The sequence below is a fragment of the Bactrocera dorsalis genome, chromosome 2 (genome assembly GCF_023373825.1).
Source record: "Bactrocera dorsalis isolate Fly_Bdor chromosome 2, ASM2337382v1, whole genome shotgun sequence".
In the NCBI taxonomy this organism is placed as follows: domain Eukaryota; kingdom Metazoa; phylum Arthropoda; class Insecta; order Diptera; family Tephritidae; genus Bactrocera; species Bactrocera dorsalis.
In genome coordinates, this window is record NC_064304.1 from 29,865,755 (window position 1) to 29,888,798 (window position 23,044).

At 38.4% G+C, this 23,044-nt stretch overlaps 3 protein-coding genes across 3 annotated transcripts; 2 read left to right on the plus strand and 1 right to left on the minus strand.

The window, feature by feature from the left end:
- The first annotated feature begins 411 nt into the window (after positions 1 to 411).
- LOC105231903 (L-dopachrome tautomerase yellow-f2) lies at positions 412 to 3,609 on the plus strand. Its single transcript, XM_011213415.4, has 6 exons — positions 412 to 688; positions 1,612 to 1,943; positions 2,008 to 2,113; positions 2,182 to 2,386; positions 2,466 to 2,916; positions 3,362 to 3,609. The coding sequence occupies exons 1-6, from the start codon at positions 484 to 486 to the stop codon at positions 3,503 to 3,505; spliced, it is 1,443 nt and encodes a 480-aa protein (XP_011211717.2). The 5' UTR covers positions 412 to 483; the 3' UTR covers positions 3,506 to 3,609.
- A 1,360-nt stretch (positions 3,610 to 4,969) lies between these two features.
- Positions 4,970 to 12,666, plus strand: LOC125775288 (L-dopachrome tautomerase yellow-f2-like). The gene is made up of 6 exons (XM_049449815.1): positions 4,970 to 5,233; positions 10,952 to 11,262; positions 11,327 to 11,432; positions 11,501 to 11,705; positions 11,786 to 12,236; positions 12,420 to 12,666. Exons 1-6 carry the CDS (start codon positions 4,972 to 4,974, stop codon positions 12,561 to 12,563), a joined length of 1,479 nt encoding a protein of 492 aa, XP_049305772.1. The 5' UTR covers positions 4,970 to 4,971; the 3' UTR covers positions 12,564 to 12,666.
- A 32-nt stretch (positions 12,667 to 12,698) lies between these two features.
- LOC105231904 (uncharacterized) lies at positions 12,699 to 22,682 on the minus strand. The gene is made up of 9 exons (XM_011213416.4): positions 21,762 to 22,682; positions 21,449 to 21,669; positions 20,580 to 21,265; positions 20,440 to 20,494; positions 15,998 to 17,012; positions 14,940 to 15,934; positions 14,721 to 14,862; positions 13,904 to 14,062; positions 12,699 to 13,832 (listed from the first exon to the last, which is right to left on the minus strand). The coding sequence occupies exons 1-9, from the start codon at positions 21,975 to 21,977 to the stop codon at positions 13,617 to 13,619; spliced, it is 3,705 nt and encodes a 1,234-aa protein (XP_011211718.2). The 5' UTR covers positions 21,978 to 22,682; the 3' UTR covers positions 12,699 to 13,616.
- Positions 22,683 to 23,044: the final 362 nt, after the last annotated feature.

Sequence of the window (23,044 nt, forward strand, 5' to 3'; positions counted from 1 at the left end):
TGTAAGTATGTGTGGTATAACACATAAATAATATATTTATGAATACTGCGAAAAGTTGGCAGAGAAAGCATATTAAAAAAACCGGTTTTCCATCACATCCGGCACGACTCGTCACTTCCCACTTGTGCATCTTATCAACATATGATTTTGTAACTCTTTATTTGTATGTATGTACTAACATATAGGTATGTTTGTATGTACATTCGACTTTAATTACATATGTATGTAGGTTAGCCATAGAATATGGAATTCGTGCGAACGATCAAACGATCAATCATTTGCGACCTGAGATGACGAAAGTTGATACATTGTTCTTAGGAGAATCCACTGATTAATTTATAGACAGACATTTGTAAATATTGTTAGTAGAGGTTTTTCAAGAGAGCGACATTGATTTCTATTTTCTTAATAACATTGGCGCTTTTAGTTTTCATTTTAGTGTCGATCAGCGAAGATCGCTTCGAGTCTTACAAGTATAGAAATATGAAATTTAAAAATATTTGTTTACTGATTTTGTTGGTATTTACGCTGAATGTCGTACATTTTGCTAACGGTGATGGCATGATAGAGGTTTTTGGCTGGAAACAAATGGACTTTTACAATCGTGGCGACAGAGTTCCGAATGAGAACGGAAACAGAGGTGGTGGAGGTGGTGCTGTAGGAGATGGACATAAAAACCGACCGCCTTGTAAGCAAATTCATTTCAAAATACTGTTATTCATGAATTGTGCTCTATTACAAGAAATATTAATTATACAATTAACCAGAATGCAATTAAGAAGAATGCATCGTGCTTTCGAGTGTAATAATAAAGTGATATGAAATCATCTATCAAGGTTCAAAGCGATTGAACAACTCAAATGTTTAATATAATACATGTTTGAGTCGCTCCATGTGCGTTGTAATACATATGTACATACATAACTTAATATTACCTATATAGTCTACAGTTTTGGTGATAACGAAAGTCAGGGGGGACTAAAATAATTATTGATTTCTAATGGGGAAAACATTTTGCATAATAGCAATTCAAAATAACACTTTAATGTTTATAATTCTGTGGAAATCAGTAGGAATGCTGTAGTTCTAGGACTAGAAATCCGGAACGGACGCAGATTTTAATGCGACTGTCTCAATTAGTTGAGGAATTGAGGCAGTAGCATTAAAATCTGCGTCCATTCCGGATTTCTACTGTGTATTGAAAAACCTTGAACGAATGCAAATCTATATCGCTTGATTATATAGACCCCACTCACGGGGAAACGAACGGAGGGAACTCTAGTAGTGTCGTCTTAAAATAGTTGTAACCTTGGAATTGAGGGAGTGGTGAACAGAAGGAGATTGTTGCGGCCATGGTATTGTTCAGCTATGGTTGGATCGTGATGAAGATGGAGGATGGCACTGATGTGCCTGGCAGTTATGCTGCCTAGATGAGCTTTCTTTTCGCCGAAATGAACGGCAAAGTCTTTTATTAATTTTATAAAAAACACTTCCGGTTATTTACAATTACTCACAGCGACATTTCGTATAAATTGCTAACCCATAGTGAATTCATAAATTACATACGATGCTTTTAAACCTAATAACCGTTGATAAAAATAAAATTTGCAGCCGGTACTATTGTGTTCCCTGATCAGCTACATGGTTTGCTTGATGGTGATAAAAGAAGTAAACGCGCCGCCGATACGCGAATAACGTCCCGCGATGACCCATTGCTCAATATCGAAAGTCGGTTTCAAAATGTAGACACAAAAGATTCTTACATTCCATACAATAATGTACCTATGGGCGCGACACATTATAAGGGTCGATTATTTGTGACAATGCCACGACGTCGTATTGGCATACCGTCCACCTTGAATTATATCGACTTACAGAAGGATGGCAAACAATACAGTCCGAAACTGCATGCATACCCCGATTTCGAGACAAACTATCTAAATGTGAGTGTTCAATTCAACATTCCAAGTAATATTGCTGTATTTATCTGTGCGCAAACATTTTTAGCCAAATTTTCCAGCAAATCCCAAACGCATTATTTCGGTTTACCGCACCACTGTGGATGCGTGCAAACGCCTGTGGTTCATCGATACGGGCATGCTCGAGTATCCCGGTAAGTTGTAATGCTAATTTGTCGCTTTTATTTATACATGCCTTAATCCTTTATGATCTATTCCAAAGACAATCGCACGCAGGTGCAGCGACCGGCAATTTGGGTGATTGATTTATCCAACGATCGGGTATTGCACCGCTATGAAATTCCGGAGAGTATCGTGGAGACAGGTCGAGGACTAGCAAGCATAGCTGTAGATGTTTTTGAACGAGCATGCAACGAAGCTTTCGCCTACATACCCGATCTGTTGTACCGACAGTTATATGTTTTTAGGTAATCTTAAATAGATATCAAATAATTTGTATATAAATAACATTATTTAATAAGTTCTTCTTTACTTCTCATTACACAGCCTAAATGATAACCGCATGTGGGCCTTCAGCCATAATTACTTCAATTTCGATCCACTCGGTGGTGATCTGCAAATTGGTGGCCAAACCTTTCGTTGGGATGATGGTATCTTCTCGATTACACTTGGTTCATATGCACCGGACGGTTATCGTACTGTGTACTTCCATCCGATGGCTAGCAATACGGAATTCGAGGTGGACAGTAGCGTCCTGCAGAATGAGGCTAATGCCGCACGTAGCGATCATGGCAACGATTTTCGTCCACTGGGCAGTCGTGGAGACAATCACCAATCCACTATGCATTCTTATGACCAAAAAAGCGGTATAATTTTCTATGCGGAAATACAACGTAACGGTATTGGTTGCTGGAATACAAACAAACCATTTTCCGCACAAAATCATGGCACCGTAGCACAAGATGCACAACATATGATATATCCCAGTGATTTGACGGTAAGCTGAAGTTTACACAGTGATATTATACTCTCGCAAATATGTATATTGGTATTAGTTCTAAACAACTGAGAGTATTATAACTCCAGAATACTATACCCGAATAACTAAGAAAATATATCACGGGGATCAAATCAATAGTTTGACAATAGGTGTGGCATCGCCCACTTTTATTTGAAACTACAATATCTGAAACTACCTTATTGAGATCAAACGTATTTGATAGATAACATTTCTCCTACGCTTATTTGCATAATCTTAAAACATGACCCCAAATAAGGCTTCTTCTAGTACGCCATTAGTCATTGAGTAGTTCGGTTAATAACGAATGCTCGTATCAGCCATTATATGTTTTCAGAAATTCTTTTTTTAGTTTTAATTTTTTTTCCGTTTTGGGAGAGTATTACTTGATCCCACCTTTTTTTCCTTACTTTATTATTCGTAGATTGATGACGAAGACAATATCTGGATGATGACCAATTCAATGCCGATATTTATTTATTCAACACTTGATCCGAATGTGGTGAATTTCCGCGTGTGGAAGCAGAATGTCAATGAAGCTACAAAGAATACTGTCTGTGCAGCCTGATTTATAATTTTGTATAGAAAATAATTTACAAGCATTTTTGTAAATAAACTACTTTTTGCTCAAACGCTGGTGAGTTAATAAAATTAATAATTTTGTAAAAATAACGGAATATTTGTATCATGTTCATTATATTTTTTCAATTCAAATTTGTTATTAAAAATTTAAAAACAAAATAAAAAAATATTAAAAATATTAAGTGGTTATGTTTATAAAAAAGTTGTATCTAAAAATAATATCTTTTGACATTTTTAGATGTTCCAATGTATATTAGATTTTCATTTTATTAAAGAAATATTTTTTTCGTGTAAGATTTTTAATTAAATATTTTTTTATTAACTCGCTGTGTCCGCGCGTGGTAATAGCCACTTCTCGTATCAACGATTATGCTGATTTCCAAGCCGAATTTCTTGTTCTTATAGTCTATACTGAGTTTTGTTTTCAGGGAACTTCCAGAGGTAAAGGTGTCATACCTACCGCTAGTTACCTCCCAGTGCCGTATGCAAGAACTGCTCTGGAAACTAATCCAGATGCCATGCCGTGATGGTATCAGCAGCAACGTCCAACGTCCACTCAGCACCCGCAAGGAGGATATACATACTTAAGAAGATTTTCGGCGGGTATATAAGTTTGTAATGAAGTTTTCATGGATGATAGTATCACTCAGAAAGCAACCACTCTCAGAGTGGGAGATCCTATGACATTCATATATAAATGACCAAAGCGACGAGCTGAGTCGATTTTTCTATATCCATCTGCCATTACATACTCCAGCTAGTCCCTCAGTTTTCCTCAGTCTTCTGCTGTTAAACGGGATTATTTGTTGTATAGAGGTGCATATCTATTTTAGGAGAAAGGTCAATTAAAATCAATTACTAGTGCGCAGTATTCGGAATACCGTGTTCTTTCCAAATAATAGGCCTCCTCCAGAACAGAATCGCCGGTTTTTTGGTCTCTGGTGGTGAGATCAATATTTCGTAAACGTAAGCCTCGAAATGATCCATCTTCGGATTACGTTTTAAGAGTGTCACAGTTCACTGTGAAATGGTTTCACGGTAGCTCTTATTGTAAGGTGTAAGCAAACGAGACACCTATCTCTTTGACTGGGTGCTCATGCGCCTTTCACGCAGAATTTTATTCTCGTGAGTCTTTTAAGTTGCCTACAGTCTGAGCTACTTGGCGCTTCACCACTGCGTTGTTACCAAAAAAATAATATTCCCAGAGAGAGTGCGTAATGCAAACTGAGTTGTCTCTGCTGCGTTTAAGCGTTCAAAATTTTTGCGAAAGATCAATGCTTGCGATCTGAAATGCCGAAATTGATGCTGCACAGTTCTTCTGAGAATCCATTGATTAATATATAGTATATGTAGATATATACATACTTACGAGTGAATGCTGTAGGTAGAGATTTTTCGGGAGAGTGATTTTTATATTTTTATTTTATTCTTTTGTTTTTTTGCTTTATATCAATGGCGTTTTTAGTATGCATTTCAGTGTCGATCGGCGAAGATCACTCCAAGTCTTACAAATATAAAAGTATGAAATTTAAAAATATTTATTTACTGATTTTGTTGGTATTTACGGTGAATATTGTACAATTTGCTAACGGTGATGGTATGATCGAGGTTTTTGGCTGGAAACAATTGGACTTTTACAATCGTGGCGACAGAGCTCCGAATGAGAACGGAAAAGAGTTGCCTGGAGGAGAAGGACATAAAAAACGACCACCATGTAAGTAAATCCATTTCTCTTGCAAGAATTGAAGATTCTAAAATTAACTTGTATGCAGTTGAAGACAGAAATATTTGCAAGTGAAATAGTAAAGTATTATAAAATAATTTATCTGCGTTCAAACCGGTAGAGCAATGCGAATGTTTAGTTTAATACATATAATACACGTTTGAATCTCTTCATGTACACACGTATACACAAATATAAACACATACCCAAAGACTTTGTTGATAACACATGTCAGATAGGAGGGCTTAAAATCACTAATTATCAATTTTGAAAACATTTTGTTTAATAATAACCCAAAATACTACTTAATCGATGATAATTGTGTGGAAATTACTTTTTAAACACCATAAAAAGTTTTAAAGTGCTTCACAAATAATAATTAGTTAGTGGGTTAAAAGTTTAAGAAAACATCATCGGGTATTCCCTAAATGATATAGAGGAATGCTGCCGATTTGACATGTCTCTGACGGTTCCGGCTACGTTGAGGGAATCTATGGTGAGTATATATAAAATATCTTTAAAATATGGGAAGCCTAGGTAGGTAGGTAGAGTGGCTGTGTAACGACGCACCTGGATCTTTAGGAGGCTTATTGTGCTACCACCTGTACTAAAGTCCCATGCCTTTATTGGCTTCTTTCTGAACCACCTCGTGTTTCTGATGAAATTCATTAGTACGAAAAGTTTTATCTGTGCAACCTCCAAGACGTCGTCTAAAACCATCGACCGATAGTTGCGATGCCATAAATTCACATAGAATATACTTTATAGTCTCCTCCTCTTCTAACTTCTGACAGCTTCTACAGTAGTCGTTATATGGCGCTCCTAGTCTGCTGGCATGTCTGCCTATTAGACAGCGACCTGTTAGGACTCCTACGTGAGTTCGTATATCATTCCTTTTAAATTTTAATAGTGTGTGGCGTATAATTCATTCATGCCACGTTTGCTTGCTCGTTGGGATTGATTCTATTAAATGACTGCTAGAAACCAGAGGCATATAAATTCCCTCTTTACCGGAGTCTAATTGAGTATAGCCTGTTCTTGCTAGTTCACCTGCTTTATCTATTGCAGATGTATCGTGAAATAGGAGATGATAAATATACTATGAAATCGAGGTAATCTTACACTAACTTTGACTAAACCCTAAGAGATTTTAGGAACTTCAAAGCTGCCTAGCTATATGTATTGTTACGAATTTACTCTTGCTAGTTTACTTTGTTAGGTTCGTATCTCTGGATTGACAAATAAAATCAACACTGTTTAATTTAATTCAACAACTCTTTATTTCACAACTCGTCTACACTATAGCAGTTTACTCTTAGCACTGATTGATTACGTTGGCGCTGCCACGGCTTATATAGCCACGCACTTCTCGCTGATGCCGACGTGTCCTTCTAGAATATCGCGTCTGGAAATTACCAGAACATACGGCTATACGGCGCCAGACGCAAGCAGACAGTCGCGGCGCCAGACTCAGCAATTGTTTAACTAGACAAGCAGACAGTGCGGCGCCAGATGTCTACAACAAGACAAATGCTATTCCATATACCTACAGCTATTGTTCATAATCAGGGATGCATATAGCAATACAAATAAAACTTAATACTACTTTTTGTAACACTGCCCTCCACTAAAGCCTAATCGTCCCGATTAGGCACAAATCCTCTTGAACCAAATGGGGCGAGCCTCTTCAAATGTACTACTTTCATTTTACATCGTGCTTTCCCATTTCTTTGTATGCGGTATACCACGTCATTAAGTCGTTTCATCACCATATAGGGTCCTTCCCAGGCTGTCTGCAATTTCGGGGACAAGCCTTTCTTTCGAAGTGGATTGTACAACAGGACCAGATCACCTTCTTCAAAACCTTTTGAATTTGCCGCTTGATCGAACCGGTCCTTCATCTTATTGCTCATCAGATGCGTGTGCTGTCTTACCATTAGATGCAATTCATTCATTTCTTCCTTTAAGGCAGAACAATAATCTCCATCATTTCTTACAGCTGTCGGATTCGTACCAAACTTAAGATCAGCAGGGAGTCGCAGATCAGATCCGAAAATAATCTTTGCTGGCGTGTAACCAGTTGTCTCGTGCTTCGCTGAACGATACGCCAACAGGAACATCTGGATGCACTTGTCCCAATTCCGTTGGTCTTTATCAACGATTTTCCGCAGATGTTCTTCGAGCGTTCGGTTGAATCTCTCTACCATCCCATCTGATTGTGGGTGTAACGCTGTTGTCCGTGTCTTGTGGATGCCCAATAATGTACAGACTTCTTGGAAAATGGAAGATTCGAAATTCCTGCCTTGATCTGAGTGTAATTCGACGGGCACTCCGAACCTTGTTATCCAATTTTCCACAAACGCTTCGGCTACTGTCTTCGCTTCTTGGTTTGGTAAAAGCATATACTTCTGGCCATTTACTGAAATAATCCATGACAACCAGTAGATATTTGTTTCCGGCCGTACTGGTTGGGAACGGACCTGCAACATCCATTGCGACTCGTTCAAATGGTGATCCCACGTTGTACTGTTGTAGCCTACCGCGACTTTTGGCTTTAGGACCTTTAGCTGCCATGCACTCTACGCAATTACTTATCCATTCTGCTATGGAATCTCGACAGCCGATCCAGTAGAACCGTTGTTTAATCTTCTCTATAGTTTTTGTAATTCCAAGGTGCCCTCCACTAGGTCCATTGTGATATTCTTTCAATACTTTCGGGATCATGGACTTCGGTACTATGATCAGCAGACGAGACTGTTTGCCATCTTCACTTTCCCAGGTACGATGAAGGTATCCATCAACGAGGTTTATGCTGTTCCATTGGGCCCAATATGCTTTTGCCGTTGGACTCTCGTTACTTATTTGTTCCTTTGGTGGTCGTACCCCATTTTCTTTGGCCATTACCAGCTTTGCAAGATCAGGGTCCTCCAGCTGATTGATTCTGATGCGATAAGGAGTCCAATCATCTTCAGATTCTATATTCAGTAATCGCACGTCGATTATACCTTCTTTTCCTTCTGATTTGGAGCAATGTTTAAATTCCAGTGGACAAGGGCGATGTGATAATGCATCCGCATTTTTGTGGTGAATCCTCTTTCGGTGTTCTGTTGGTTGTTTCCATTTTGATGGGTTTACTTTTATCTTGCAATTTCGGGCAAAGTGACCCGCTTTTCTACAGTTGAAACATCTGCCTGTTGTATTTACTCGCTGTGCAGCAATTGTCTTCAGAGTCTTCAATATTTCTTCCATCAGCGCCGGTTTTTACAATTCAACCCTTTGTACCTTGTGTGCTGGTTTACTTAGTAGGGAAGCTGTTTCCTGTGTGAGGGCGTGCGAAACCGTTTCAGCAAACGTTCTTTTTGGCAATGCATATGTGGCGCGTTTGGTGTCCACATCACGAATTCCATTTATGAAACATTGAATTTTTACCCTCTCAATGTAATCCACAGGTGCATCTGCATTTGCCAAATGAGCCAGTCGTTCTATTTCAGTTGCGAACTCTTGCAATGACTCGTTCATTTTCTGACCCCTATTTTGCAGTTCGATCTGGTATATTTGTTTCCGGTGCTCACTACCATATCGTCTTTCTATCGCACTCATCAATGCCTCATAGTTGTCCCGTTCACAGTCTGGAATAGTCTGAAGGATTTCTGCCGCAGGCCCTTTCAATGATACAAACAAGGACGCCACTTTGTCCGCTGCATTCCAGTTATTGGCCAATGCTGTCTTTTCAAACTGAAGTTTGAAAATTTGAAATGGAATACTTCCATCGAATGTGGGTGCCTTCAATCTTGGATTATTTGTTGATGGTGCAGGGCCATGCAGTTGCAGTTCTCGCATACGATTACTCAGTTGAAGAAATTCTGATCTTAAATTTTCTTCGTCATTTTTATTGTGCTTAATTCGTCTTCAAATTTGAAAATTTCTCTTGCACTTGTGTATTATTTTCTGTAATCTGTTGTACCAAACGCTTTTCTAACTGCGTATTATTTTCAGTCATTTGTTGTGTAAGGCAAGACTTTAACTGCGATGTATTTTCAGCTATTTGCTGTGCCAGACGATTTTCTGTTTGCACTGCATTTTCTGCCATTTGCTTAATAGCCACTAACAACGTGTTCATGTCTACACTTGATGATGTTCGTTGTTCTTCTACTTTCTCTTCTACCTTTGTAGAAGTTTCTGGCCCAACAAATTCGAACTCGTCCACATTAATTCCATCCGCTTCATTGCTTCACGTAATCGTGCCTGCAGATCCGCCTTTTGCCCGCTTATCGGCAAATTACGCTCCTCCAGTTCCTTTTTTAATTGCTGAATTCTCAATTCTCCGAATTTAACCATCTTGAATGTGGATTATTTGACAATCCCACTTCTGACACCAATTGTTACGAATTTTCTCTTGCTAGTTTTACTTTGTTAGGTTCGTATCTCTGGATTGACAAATAAAATCAACACTGTTTAATTTAATTCAACAACTCTATTTCACAACTCGTCTACAGCAGTTTACTCTTAGTACTGATTGATTACGTTGGCGCTGCCACGGCTTATATAGCCACGCACTTCTCGCTGATGCCGACGTGTCCTTCTAGAATATCGCGTCTGGAAATTACCAGAACATACGGCTATACGGCGCCAGACGCAAGCAGACAGTCGCGGCGCCAGACTCAGCAATTGTTTAACTAGACAAGCAGACAGTGCGGCGCCAGATGTCTACAACAAGACAAATGCTATTCCATATACCTACAGCTATTGTTCATAATCAGGGATGCATATAGCAATACAAATAAAACTTAATACTACTTTTTGTAACAGTATATATAATTATATTCCTTGTTGAGAGCACACTCCTTGTCAGAACAAAACGCTTTCTTTAATTGCTGTGATCTTCGCTTGGAATACGCCGCAGTGGTCTGGTAAATAGATGACAATTTTAGTGTCTAGAATGGACAACACCTCACTCTTGATTTTCTAGTCTGGACTCATAAGTATAGATGCTTGCCTCGCGCTCTTCTTCACTTCGCCCCTTTGCCTCACTTCTCTCTGGAAGGGTAGACAATATTGCGGAGCGTCTTAAAATTCAACTCTAATTAACTTCCCGAGGGTTTCTGAGATGTCCAAATCTTTAAGCGCGCTCAGTATGGCCTTAGGCTGGCTGTTATTGAAAGCTCATTCTACGTTTAGGACCTCTTTAACTGAGCCCGGAATAAACCATTGGGTCCCGGCGATTTGAAGAGCTAGAAACTGTCTATCGCATTATACATTAGTTCTCAGAGCTGCCTAGGAAGTAAGTATCCATTAAAGCAGGCTTAACCCTTTCGATCCGAACCGAGACGTATGTGTCCGGTGTATTTTCAAAAATACCTAGCGTAGAAAATAAGTGGTTAAAAAGGGTTAAATTAGTCCTATTTCACAGCTTATACTATTCTTAACGGTATTAATTTGAACGCGTATTGATTAGACGAAATATGTTTTATTTACTTCAACGACTTTTCGGATTCGGGTTAAAGGCTCGTTACTGGATACCGTCCAGCTGTTGCACGGCAAACCCTTTTTTATAAATTTTACGATAATTACTTTCGGTCTGCCTGTCTGAATCGCATTGCAATTACTTAGAATCTCATTCCTTAGGAATTGTCAACTCTGGATGAAATTCATCTCTTCTGCTACTCTCTTGACCTCTGTTAACTTTTACTTTGAAAATAAAATTTGCAGCCGATGCAATCGTATTCCCCGATCAACTGCACGGTTTGTTGAAAAGTGCTGAAAAAAACAAAATTGGCGCCGATAAGGGAATAAAATTGCCCGAGAAACGATTTGAAAATGAAGACGCAAACGCTCCTTACATTCAATACAATAATGTGCCCCAGGGCGTGGCACACTACAAGGGTCGCTTATTTGTGACAACGCCACGACGTAGTATTGGCATACCGTCCACCTTGAATTATATCGACTTACAGAAGGATGGCAAACAATACAGTCCGAAACTGCATGCATACCCCGATTTCGAGACAAACTATCTAAATGTGAGTGCCAAATTCCACATTCCAAGTAATATTGCTGAATTTATCTGTGTGCAAACATTTTTAGCCAAATTTTCCAGCGAATCCCAAACGCATTATTTCGGTTTACCGCACCACTGTGGATGCGTGCAAACGCCTGTGGTTCATCGATACGGGCATGCTCGAGTATCCCAGTAAGTTGAAAAGATAATTTGTCGACTTTCTTCATACATGCCTTAATCCTTTATGATCTATTCCAAAGACAATCGCACGCAGGTGCAGCGACCGGCAATTTGGGTGATTGATTTATCGAACGATCGGGTATTGCACCGCTACGAAATTCCAGAGAGTATCGTGGACATAGGGCGAGGACTAGCAAGCATAGCTGTAGATGTTTTTGAACGAGCCTGTAACGACGCCTTCGCCTATATACCAGATCTGGTGCATCGACAGTTGTTTGTTTTTAGGTAAACTTAAATGGATATCATTTAATTTAAATAAAAATCACAAATTTTATGAATCGTTCTTTACAACTCAATACATACAGCTTAAAGGATAACCGGATGTGGGGCTTCAAACACAAATACTTCGACATCGATCCGAACATTGGTGAACTGCATATCGGTGGCCAAACCTTCCGTTGGGACGATGGCATCTTCTCGATTACCCTTGGTCCATATGCAGAAGACGGTTATCGTACGGTGTACTTCCATCCGATGGCTAGCAATAACGAGTTCGTGGTGGACAGTAGTGTCCTGCAGAATGAGGCTAATGCCGCACGTAGTGATCACGGCAACGATTTTCGTCTATTGGGTAGTCGTGGAGACAATCATCGATCCACTATGCATTCTTGTGACCAAAAGAGCGGTATTATTTTCTATGCGGAAATACAACGTAACGGTATTGGTTGTTGGAATACAAACAAACCATTTTCCGCACAAAATCATGGCACCGTAGCGCAAGATGCACAACGTATGATATATCCCAGTGATTTGACGGTAAGCTGAAGTTTAAATAGTGATAGCATATTATTGCAAATATGTTATTACCCTAAATGTACTTTCCAAAGTGAGTCTTCCTTTACTGATAATAGTTCAAAATTACTGATTTTTATATTTTAAACTATTCATTAATTGTTTCTTCTGATTATCTCTTCCTTACATGTATTATATTATTGGTAGATTGATGATGAGGGCAATATCTGGATGATGACCAATTCAATGCCGATATTTATTTATTCAACACTTGATCCGAATGTGGTGAATTTCCGCGTGTGGAAGCAGAATGTCAATGAAGCTGCAAAGAATACTGTCTGTGCACCCTAACACGCAATTTTATGTAGAAAAAAACATTTACAAGCATTTCTGTAATTGAACTTTTTTTGGCTTTAATTCTGATAAGAATAAAAACATATTTGTCTCATGTTGATTATACTTTTTTATTGAAATTCAAACACAAAATTATAAAAAAAAACGGAAATTAAAAATATTAAGTGATTATGTTTGTAAGTTATAAGGTTACAAAAAAGTTTTATCACGTTGTCCATATGCGATTAACTAAAATTACAGGCACTATAATATTGCATGACAATTTTAGATGTTCCAATGGGTATTAGAAATTTTTCATTAATATAAAGATCTAAATTTTTCGTGTGCGATTTTTGTCTAAAAGTTTTTGTTGTTAATTTTCTTTTTGATACATAACATATACATACGTGTATGTCATTATAATACTAAGTAGTTTTAAGTGTTTCAAAAATTTACTTATATGTAAATACGATAAATTTCAACCTATATAATATAGTATGCACTTGGATAATAAGAGATTACAATGTTGCAAAAATACATATGTTTGCACGCATGCGTGTATGCACTTGTATATGGAACATGCATACAGAGATATTTATTATAGATATATGTATGTATGAACGTTGTCCTTTATCACTTTTTATACGCTACTTAATGGCTAAATTGACTCGGCAAAGTTGCATAAAAATGTCTCTTAAAAATGGAATGTTTATATATATTTTTTTATTTAATTTTTAAACGGGTTTTCTTTAAATGTTTCATATTCTCCTTATTTTAACGAACGGCATACAATTCCACTATATGATTGCTTGATTATGTTCCTGCAAACCGACTTTTCATTTCTTGCCCTATTTACTTTTGAAGCAAAATTGGGCTGTTGTTAGTTTATAAATTTATAATAGTTTTCTTTTTTCAATTTTAAATCTAATTAGAAGTTATATGCATTAGAAAGTTTTGAGGGATTAGTATTCTTTTGTAACTTGGAAGTGTTTCTTTTCTTAGTTTGTTTTGCATAAATGTCTTTTTAAAAATTACTAATGAGTGGGTTTGCAACGCGTTGCAGTGATTTCACTATTGCACAAGATAATCCTTGTAGCCACGTAGCGATTTCAATTGTTTTTTAAGCTTTGTTATTAAGTCTGAAGGTTGCACCAATATGGAGATATCGCGTCCCACAGAATTCAAGCGATCGCGTATCTCATTTTCTTTGAAAAATAGATTCAAAGGTCGCCCATTGATCTCAGTAAGTACCCAGAATGTAAGTGTTGTGCCATCACAGGATTGTGCCTAGAATGGAAGAAGTAAGTGACATAAAATAATATATTCAAAAATGCTTAGCGAAGTAACGTCGTGTTTACCTTGGGTGGCAGTCCATGCCGTGCTGCTAAGCTATTTGGCACTACATCAACAATGGTGGCTGTGTTGCCATCGCGTATTAGACCCAAACACTGACCCTCACGCTCACGTCGTATAGCGTAGCCGCGACCGAAGGGTATGCGACGTACGAGCACCTCGACCTGATAAGTCAGAATATGGTTATAAATTAATAAAATATATTAGAAAATTTAAGTCTGTGTGTTCATTTCAAGGAATATAATGTTAGGTTTAAATATTAAGAGACGTTGGATAGATGAATTTATTTTTCTATATTATTATGTTACCCCTACAATCGAGTCTTCGTAACACTGAACATAACATAACTCTTCTACACACATATTGTTCAGATCGGATCACTATGGCATATATGTAACTGCCGTACAAAGGAGCCGATCGAAATAAAGTTCTTCTTTGGAAATTTCGACAAGATATTTTCACAAAATTTTGTATATGTTATTGTTCGAAGTAACCTACAATCTCCGAACACTTTGTTCAGATCGAAACATTATAGGATACGGCCGTTATTGTTGTAGCAGCAGAATTCTGCCGAGTTGACAGTCCTTGACCGGATAAAAAAAACCCGGCTCCATTCCGGTTACATAGACCCGACCGTCGTGGCTACTATTCAAACTGACCGATCAAAATCAAGTCCTTGCATGGAAAATTTTTTTATTTGACAAATTATCTTTACGAAGTTTGACACAGTTTATTATCCAAGGTAGGAAAATTTAGTATCGTGTACATATTTAAAATATATCATAATAATAAATAAAATTTGCGATAACTGTAAGCACTTACAAAAAGCGTATTCGTGTTGCGTATTATTTTGTTGGCCTCATTTGCTGTAGTTATCGCTGTACCGGCAATGGAGAGCAATTGGTCGCCGATATGTAGTGCATTGTATAGCACCGGATGTTCTTTTTGCTTCCAACCAGCCACCCTAATAATAAAGCGAAAGAATTGCACATGAAAATTATCGTGACAAAGACAATGTGCGTGCAGGTATCAACTACTCACCACACAGCGCCAAAAGCATCTACCCATGCAATTGAGCCCAGGCAATCTTTGCGTCGCAGCTGCAGACGCACCCCACCGGGATGCATGATTTCACGGCGTAATTGCATGACCTGATGTTCGCGCAGTGTCATGCGCTTATTCGCCGGCGAACTATTAGCACCACTGGGTGATGGCAACGGTGATGATAAACCAATGTGGCTGCCAGCTACACCACCGTTTCCACTACCATTTGCCAGTCCATTTTCGGCGTTGCGAAAAGGTTGGGGCGGATGTTGAAAGCGCAGTGCTGTGTTACGTGCGCTAGGCAGCTCATTGTTGTTGGTACCGCGTGTAGCACCGGTGCGTGCATCAGATGTAGAAGAGCTACGTCGACGTTGTTCCATTAATTCACTATTGCGACTGCGATTGTGCTGCGGTGCATTCGAACTGCTACCGGTGCTGGTTGAGGGTTGCGGCACAGACACATTGTCACCATTGTTGTTTGAAGTCACCGCACTGCCACTTTTATTGCCTGCAACAGCTGTTGGTTTTCCCTTTACCGCAGACGCTTTAAGTAAATGAAAATCACGGCGACTCGGTCGAGTCGTTATCACAGCTTCAGTAAGTCCGCGCGTTAGTAAGTGACTTCGGCTAGGTAAGGGAAATTGAGTATTTGTTGTTGTAGTTGTTGGTATCGAAGCAGGTGGTGCTTGATGGGATGTTGGCGTTGGCGATGATGTGGTAGTGCGCGTTAGAAGACTTGTAGTTGTTGTAATGCGTCGACGTTCCAACATGGGACTGACGTTAGGCGGATGCGCTCGTGCCATTAATGGTGATTGCATTGATTTGTGGCGGCTTTTCGGGGGTAGTGAGGGTATTTCAACATGTGGTGTTGGACTAATAGTACGAGCTGCTGGCGTGGGCTTGACTTGCTTATGTGCATCTCTCTGGGGTATTGGGGAAGACGGCTTGGAAACATATTCGTTTTCGGATTTACCAGTCGAACTAGATGCCACCTTGGAATTCAAAAAACAATAAATTAACTTTAATTTTATAGACATAATAATAAATCGTTTTACCTCAGCGCGCGCATGCGTCGTTGAGTTACTGATTAATGTGGGTGATAGTGGCGGCACCGTGCTCGTTACGGTACCAATGAGCGTAGGGTTTGACGAGATGTCTAGCTCTGGAGGATTACTAGAAGATAGAAAGACCTTTTCATAGTGAACCGATCCAGCATTATGTTTGATAGTTGCTTCTGGCGCGATAACATATCTGTCCGGTCTGTTTGACGTACTAGCATTATCCACCGTTATATTTGTTATGCCTGAAGTATTAGCTGAAAGTATGATTTTCTTCATCATTTTAGGCGTCCCATTATTGCTGGACGCGTTTGTTGGCTGAGCCGTCGAACTGGATGCAGATGAGTTGTAACATGTGCCATATAAGGAAACGGCATTGGAAACAATGGTGTTGTGCGCTTCTGGCGCTTTGGCAGCTACTACTGGGTTATTGCCTGTTACATGTACCGTTGTTATTTTCAACTCCTCTGCGGGTAAATTCGCTGTTGTTGTTGCTGTTAAAATGTTTTGGTTCGGCCTTTTCACTGGTGTTGCATATGATGTGGTTTTTGTGGTAGTTGTTGTTGTTGTTGCTGTAGTAGTGGTTTTAGTACCTAGTACCTGTATTGTACTACTATTTGATTTTGTGGACGGAATGATTTGCACATTGCTTTTGTACTCGGTCTGTACGGCATCAGGGAATTTGAAAATTTCCCCAGTGACCCGTTTATTGGACACTTTTGCACTGGTTTTTGTTTCTTTTTGTTGTTTCAGTTCATTGCTATCATTTGCTGATACTTGTATGATGGTGATGTTCATTTTATCTACATCTAACTGTTCAATTGATTCACTGTTAGTCGAGGTAATGGAAGTATTCGGCCATGTATCGGATTGTGGATCTACGCTGATTTCGAGCTCTGTGATATTGTCATCACTCGATGTGGCGGATGCATTATGAGTGATTAAGGAATTTGTGACTTCCTTTCGTGATGTATCGGCAGCACCAGCGGACAGCGAACGGGAGGTTTGAAGTCTGGCAAAAAAAAAAAGAAACAAATAGGGATTTATAAATAGTTTGATGTATTTTATTTAAATTTTTGATCAGCTTTCAATCAACAATATATTAAAATTCTTCACAGATAAAAATTCTTATCGAATGTTGATGTCAAAGAGAATATTTTTTTTGTCAGAAATACATTCCAAGTTTGGATATTTCTCTGTCGAAGCTCGATCGCTAACAGCAAGAAATTTTTAGAAGAGGGAAGATAATTTTGTGTCCATTAAGCTCTCAGTTGAATTCATGAATGAATGGAGTTTTGTCAGTATTGACAGGTAGCAGACAGAGAGCAAGGAAGAGAGACCTCCTAAATTGTAATTGGAAATCATGGAAACATATTTCTCTCAAATAAGAAGTTTGTAACACCTAGAAGGAAACGTCGGATATACTTTAAAATATATACTCGTATATTAATGATCAGCGTGACAATCTGAGTCGACTGTCTCTTCGTTTATTATAAACTTGATTTGCTTAGTTTTTAAGATATCGATCTGAAATTTTGAAGAGATACTTTTCTTCCTAAGAAGCTGCTGATTTTTTTGGACCACTATAGAGTATAGCCGCCACACAAACTGATTGATCAATCCGTTCGCATAAGAGTCGAGTCTAAGTAATCGGAACGGACCCAGATTTTTATCTGGCCGAAGACTGTCAACTCAGCACCATGTCTAGAAATTATATCAATAATCTTTTCTGCCGCTAAAACAACAACAACAACATCGATCAAACTTAAATCCCTTTATCGACAACTTTCTTTATTGATAAAATATCTTCAAAGAAACTTGGCATACAGGATTTGTCCGGAAAGTAATAGGACTGAGTCAATATAAAAAAATTTATTGAACCAATCGCTACAGTTCTTTAAAAACTTTCGAAATAGGCTTCTTCTGCGTAGATGCAGCGCTGCCACCGCGATTTTCAAGCATTGAAGGCGTTACGGAAGGCATTCTGCAGAATAACCTTGAGAGCCGAAGTGGATGCTGCTTGGATTCCCTTTCATCGGCATTTTTAAGGCAAGGAAACAAAACAAAGTCCGTGGGGAGGCAACTTCTGGGCTGTAGGGCGGATGCCGGTCTTAGTTAGTTAGCTGTTCACAAGAAAGGCGGTGTGACCCGGGGCGGTGTTGAGGTGCAACTTCCAAACTTCCGGCTGCGATGTCTTGTCAGACCCGATTGACCCTTCGTTTGAGTCTCTTAGGTCTTCCTCGTAAAACTTGGCGATGTCCAAAAAGGTATTAGCATCGTTTTCACATTTGATTTGCTCATTCTTCTGGTCTTAATCAGCGACCCCTTCCCGGCCCTCCAAAAAGGCCACCGAAACACACAACTTCTTGCTACAGCAACATCTGGCTACGCCTGCTTGATCATATCAAATGTCGGACAAACCTCGTATATTATTACAATTTCTGATCAGACCACTACAGGACATAACTGTCATAGAAATTGACCATTCAAAATCGAGGTAAAACTCTTTTGTGCTATAAAAAATGCATCTGTGAAGGCTATTATAACTTCGAGCAGCTAAAGTTAACGTTTTTTCTTGTTTTGAAATATTTTAAAGACTACCCAACACTGTAAACCGAAAATCTCGATTTTTTATAATTCTGCAGCTCTGACATTAAATAAATGTTTTTAAATTTTCACCCAAAAAATTGAAAAAAAGGAATTTATTTTATAAAAGTCGAATAAATAAACGAGCACTAAAGGATGTATGAGGCTTCGCATTGCAGCAATGAGAGCAGTGAATATGAGCTCAATGGTGATACACTAGATCAATTGTATAAGGAACAATTGCAAATGCTCCGCGAGCTTGTCTTCAAACAAAGTCGCACAGAAGATATTGAACTCTGTCGCAAATGGCTCAAGATATTCAGCAAGACGAGCAAAGGAGAAAAAATGGCGAGAAATTGTCTGTGCTCGCTTATGCAGCAACAGTTGCAGGAACAAGGCATGTTGGGTGAGCCCTTCACCAATTCGCAGAACTGCAATCGTGACTTGGAACGTGTGCTCCACGAGCTAGACAAACAGAGTTTCCTTAGCGCCAATTACATACAACAAGCGCACACGATGCGCACATTCGCATCCCACGATAAATGTGGTCAATGTTACCAATATTATCCCGACAAAAAGCGTGGGCACAACCAAACGCTGCATTATAATATGCGGCACGAGGCCGTGTGTGAAGCGTGTTTGTACGAATACACCAACGAGGGCGGCGGCGATTGCGGTAACGGCAAACAGAATTTCGACGCTGCTCGTGACAATTGCATTTATGGAAATAGTTTTTATAATAAACAGTACAGTACAAAGGATGAACGAGCTGGTGGCGATGCTGCAGCACTCGATGAGCTGTCTACAGAGTGTGAGGAAAATGAGAAATTAACAGAAAATCTGTTATTACGTCGCGAGGTGGAGACGTTGCGTTTACAATTAACTGAGAAGGAAATCGAAAATATACGTCTGAAGGAGGTAGTGGAGAAATGTGAAATGCAGAACTCTAATTATGAAAACGTATTGGAGGGAATACGTAAAAATTTGCTCCAAGGTGTAAAGCAAGCTTTAGAGCAATGGAACGCGGAACCGCAGCCAACATTTCCCATGAAACTTTTCGAAGTTCTATTCAGAGACTTCGAAACATGTGACGATTTTTTCTCATCCATAAAAGCATGCGACATTGAATTTGAGCAAATTATTGCCAAACGTTTTAAAAACGAACTAATTAAACGTAAGGCGAAAATAACAAGTCACATATGTCGGAAATTAGTTAAGGGCAAAAAGCGTCTACAAGAGAAATATGAACAACGATTACGCATGCAAAATTGGGCACAACGCTTGCAACTGAAGTTGGTGAAACTCAAGTGTTTTTCGGCATTAAGGCAAATTTTCATAAATGCACAACTGGAAAAGGACGGAACTGGCATGAATGAAAAAATGTGGGAGCTTTTGCGTGTTTTGGAAGACAAGTATCAGACTATTGTCAATGAGATAGTTTAGGCTACTATATTGTATATATGTATTTATGAAACTTTATTTCAGCTTAATTAAAAAAATATATAAATTGTTATTCGCACAATTTGACTTTATCTTTTCTAGAGCTCCTTTAACCGAATATATAGATTTGGGTTGTTAAAAAAAAAAATACACACTTTTGAAATTTACAATAAATTAATCTTCAATCGGGTAACATTTTAAAATTATTTTTAAACAAAAACTTCGGGAAAGCAGAAAAAATTATTTAAATATTAATTCAATTATTTTCTCATGCGCTATTTGCAATTCTGATATAATATACATACTTATATAACTTTTGGCAATTAGAGTTTTTATTGTTCGCAAATTATCTCTTAACGAATCTTTTTCTAATATTCCCTATTAATTAATTTATTACATTATTATTTACGTACCTTGATGACATAACGCTTTCTGCTGGCACCAAACTTTCCCAGTTTTTGATTTGATCTGTCAAAAATATAACAAATAAATATGTAAAATGCATATTATACAATTTCATAAAAAAATAACAAAAAACAATAAAATGTATTACCTGCTGATGCACGTTGTCCGATATCTACACGTACACTGTTACCAGAACTAATTGTTGACGTTCCATGTCTTTGTTGTGATTTTCTTAGAATTGGTGAAAGAAACTCATCGTCAAAATAAGTGTCATTCGTATCATGTATAAAGTTATTCTCCTCCATATGTAAAGCATCGTTTATTTGCTCGCTATACGCACTAATAGGATCGGAAAGCAAATTCAGGAGATTCTGTGTAAGTGTATTCGACATGGCGGTAAGGGCTGGTAATGCCGTTGCTTGAGGTGTAGTATTTGATACATTGGACATTGAGGAATTACTACCACTGTGGCTTACGTTTGGCGTAGTTGTGGGCAGATGTACTCTGCCACTACTACTAGAAATGGTTGTAGTTGTTGGCAACGATTGTGCTACAGTAGAAGTTGTGACTGCTATTGTAGTATTAGGTCGTTCTAAAAGTGTTTCATTTGTAGCAATGTCTTGAACTAAACTTGGTGGTACAATGCGTTCAACGCCTGGTACTATTGCTGCTGGTACGGGTGGTGGTGCCGGCAGTGGTGATGTTGGATCACGAGTGGGTAAGAGTGGTGCACGTATTTCAGGTAACTTTGTATAAAGATTCTCTCGCGGCGATAGAATTTTCATTTCACGCAATTTAGACCGTAACGTCTCAACCCATTCCTGCATAATTTCCCTGCAAAAAGTAAACATAGGAAAGGTTTTATATAAAACAAAAATTAATTTTCAGACAAGCAAAACTATAAATGAAGACAACGCGTCATGTAATGTATACAGAAAACAGCTGAGTGCTCATCAGATTGTAAAGTGTAATCCATTACATTACGCTTGTTTGTTAAGTAATAGATGTGCATCCTACCATGACATTGCATGAAAGCGTATCACTTCATTAGCAAGCGTGACGACAAATTCGAATTCATGTGAATTTGGAATGAGTGCATGCGAAATGTGTAAAGTGTCCTGCATCGAAACGATCCACTCCGGACTGTGAGCAGCTGCCTGACGAGGCTCTGCATATCCCTCCAAAAGGGCGTCCGTGTCATCGTGCACACAAAAAACAACCCAGCTGCGATCAGATTTCTAAAAAATAGTAAGATAGCAAAGTTTTTAATACGCATTCTGTTTATTATTTAAATATAACAAAAAAATAATAATAATTTATATGTACTCACTTTAGGCCCTACAGTAATTTTTTTGCCTTCAGCTGTTAATCTTTTAAGCCAAGTATTTTTATGTATTTCTCGAAATTGCGCTGGGTTTGTATTAATCAAAGGGGCACTCCCACTTCCACTGTTAGCACCACTACTCAATGTGCTTATAGACGAAGAAGTAGCTGTGGCAGCTGTTACCGATGCAGCTGCCGTGGATGAGCTCGTTGCCATTGGCATATAAATTTTTGTAAAAATATTTAATCACTACACTTCATACAATAAAATATTGCAACGACATGCTATTTATTCTCACAAAAACAAATTACCAATTTCAATTAATTTCTTAGCAATTAATTGTAATTTAATATAGCAAGCGCTTTCGCCACATTCAAATTAAAATGCAATTACCTATTCTCACATTTGCTTAGTTATAAAAAAATGGGGCCAATTAGTTGCCACACTTATTAAGGAGAACTATGAAATTTTATTGTGCAATGTAGTTTATGCATTTGTTTACAATATGAAAACATTAGTGCTTCTGCAGCAAACATCATTAAGCACTGCCAACGACACCTGCTCGCGCTGACGACGTCGACGTTGGCGTCGAAGACTTTGCATTTGTTGTCGCCGCTTTGTCTGTCAAAGCTCTGCTCGCGCGCTGCTATTTTTTATGCAGTCTCGCTCTTCTTTTTTTTCACCATTTGACAGCAATCGGCGATGTGCAATGAAATTTTGCAGACATAAACTGGTGATTTTTCAAATAAGTTGCACTGAAATTTCTCAATATTTTTACATTATTACAATTTACGATAATTGAAAATGCTCTGATTGCAATTTAAACAATTTTGAAACACTTGAAATACAAGAAAACTAATTAGAATTGCAGCAACCTAATAAATTGCTAATAATTGCACGACGCCATGTTTGCACTATTAAATGTCAGTTTATGCGTTGCCAACAGTAATTCTTTAACCATAGTTGCCAAGAGAAACAAATTTTTTACATGCTAAACCATAAAAATTGCCGCTGCAATAATACATTTTTAATTAGAATTTAATTTGTTTTAACAATTCAATGTGGTCACTGATTCTCTTTAGTGTAAAGATTATATTATCTGATTTTATGCCGTTACAATAGCAATAAGGACACATCTCAATATTTGAGAGTTAGGTTTGAAATTAGCTCCTGAGTTAGCTGAGTTTATCCGGATTAATATGGATAAGCGGGCCTAAAGCTGCCGTCTGTCAAGACATGTAGTGTTAATTGCGAATATCCTTTGTATTTAGGAATTGAGGCTGAACTGT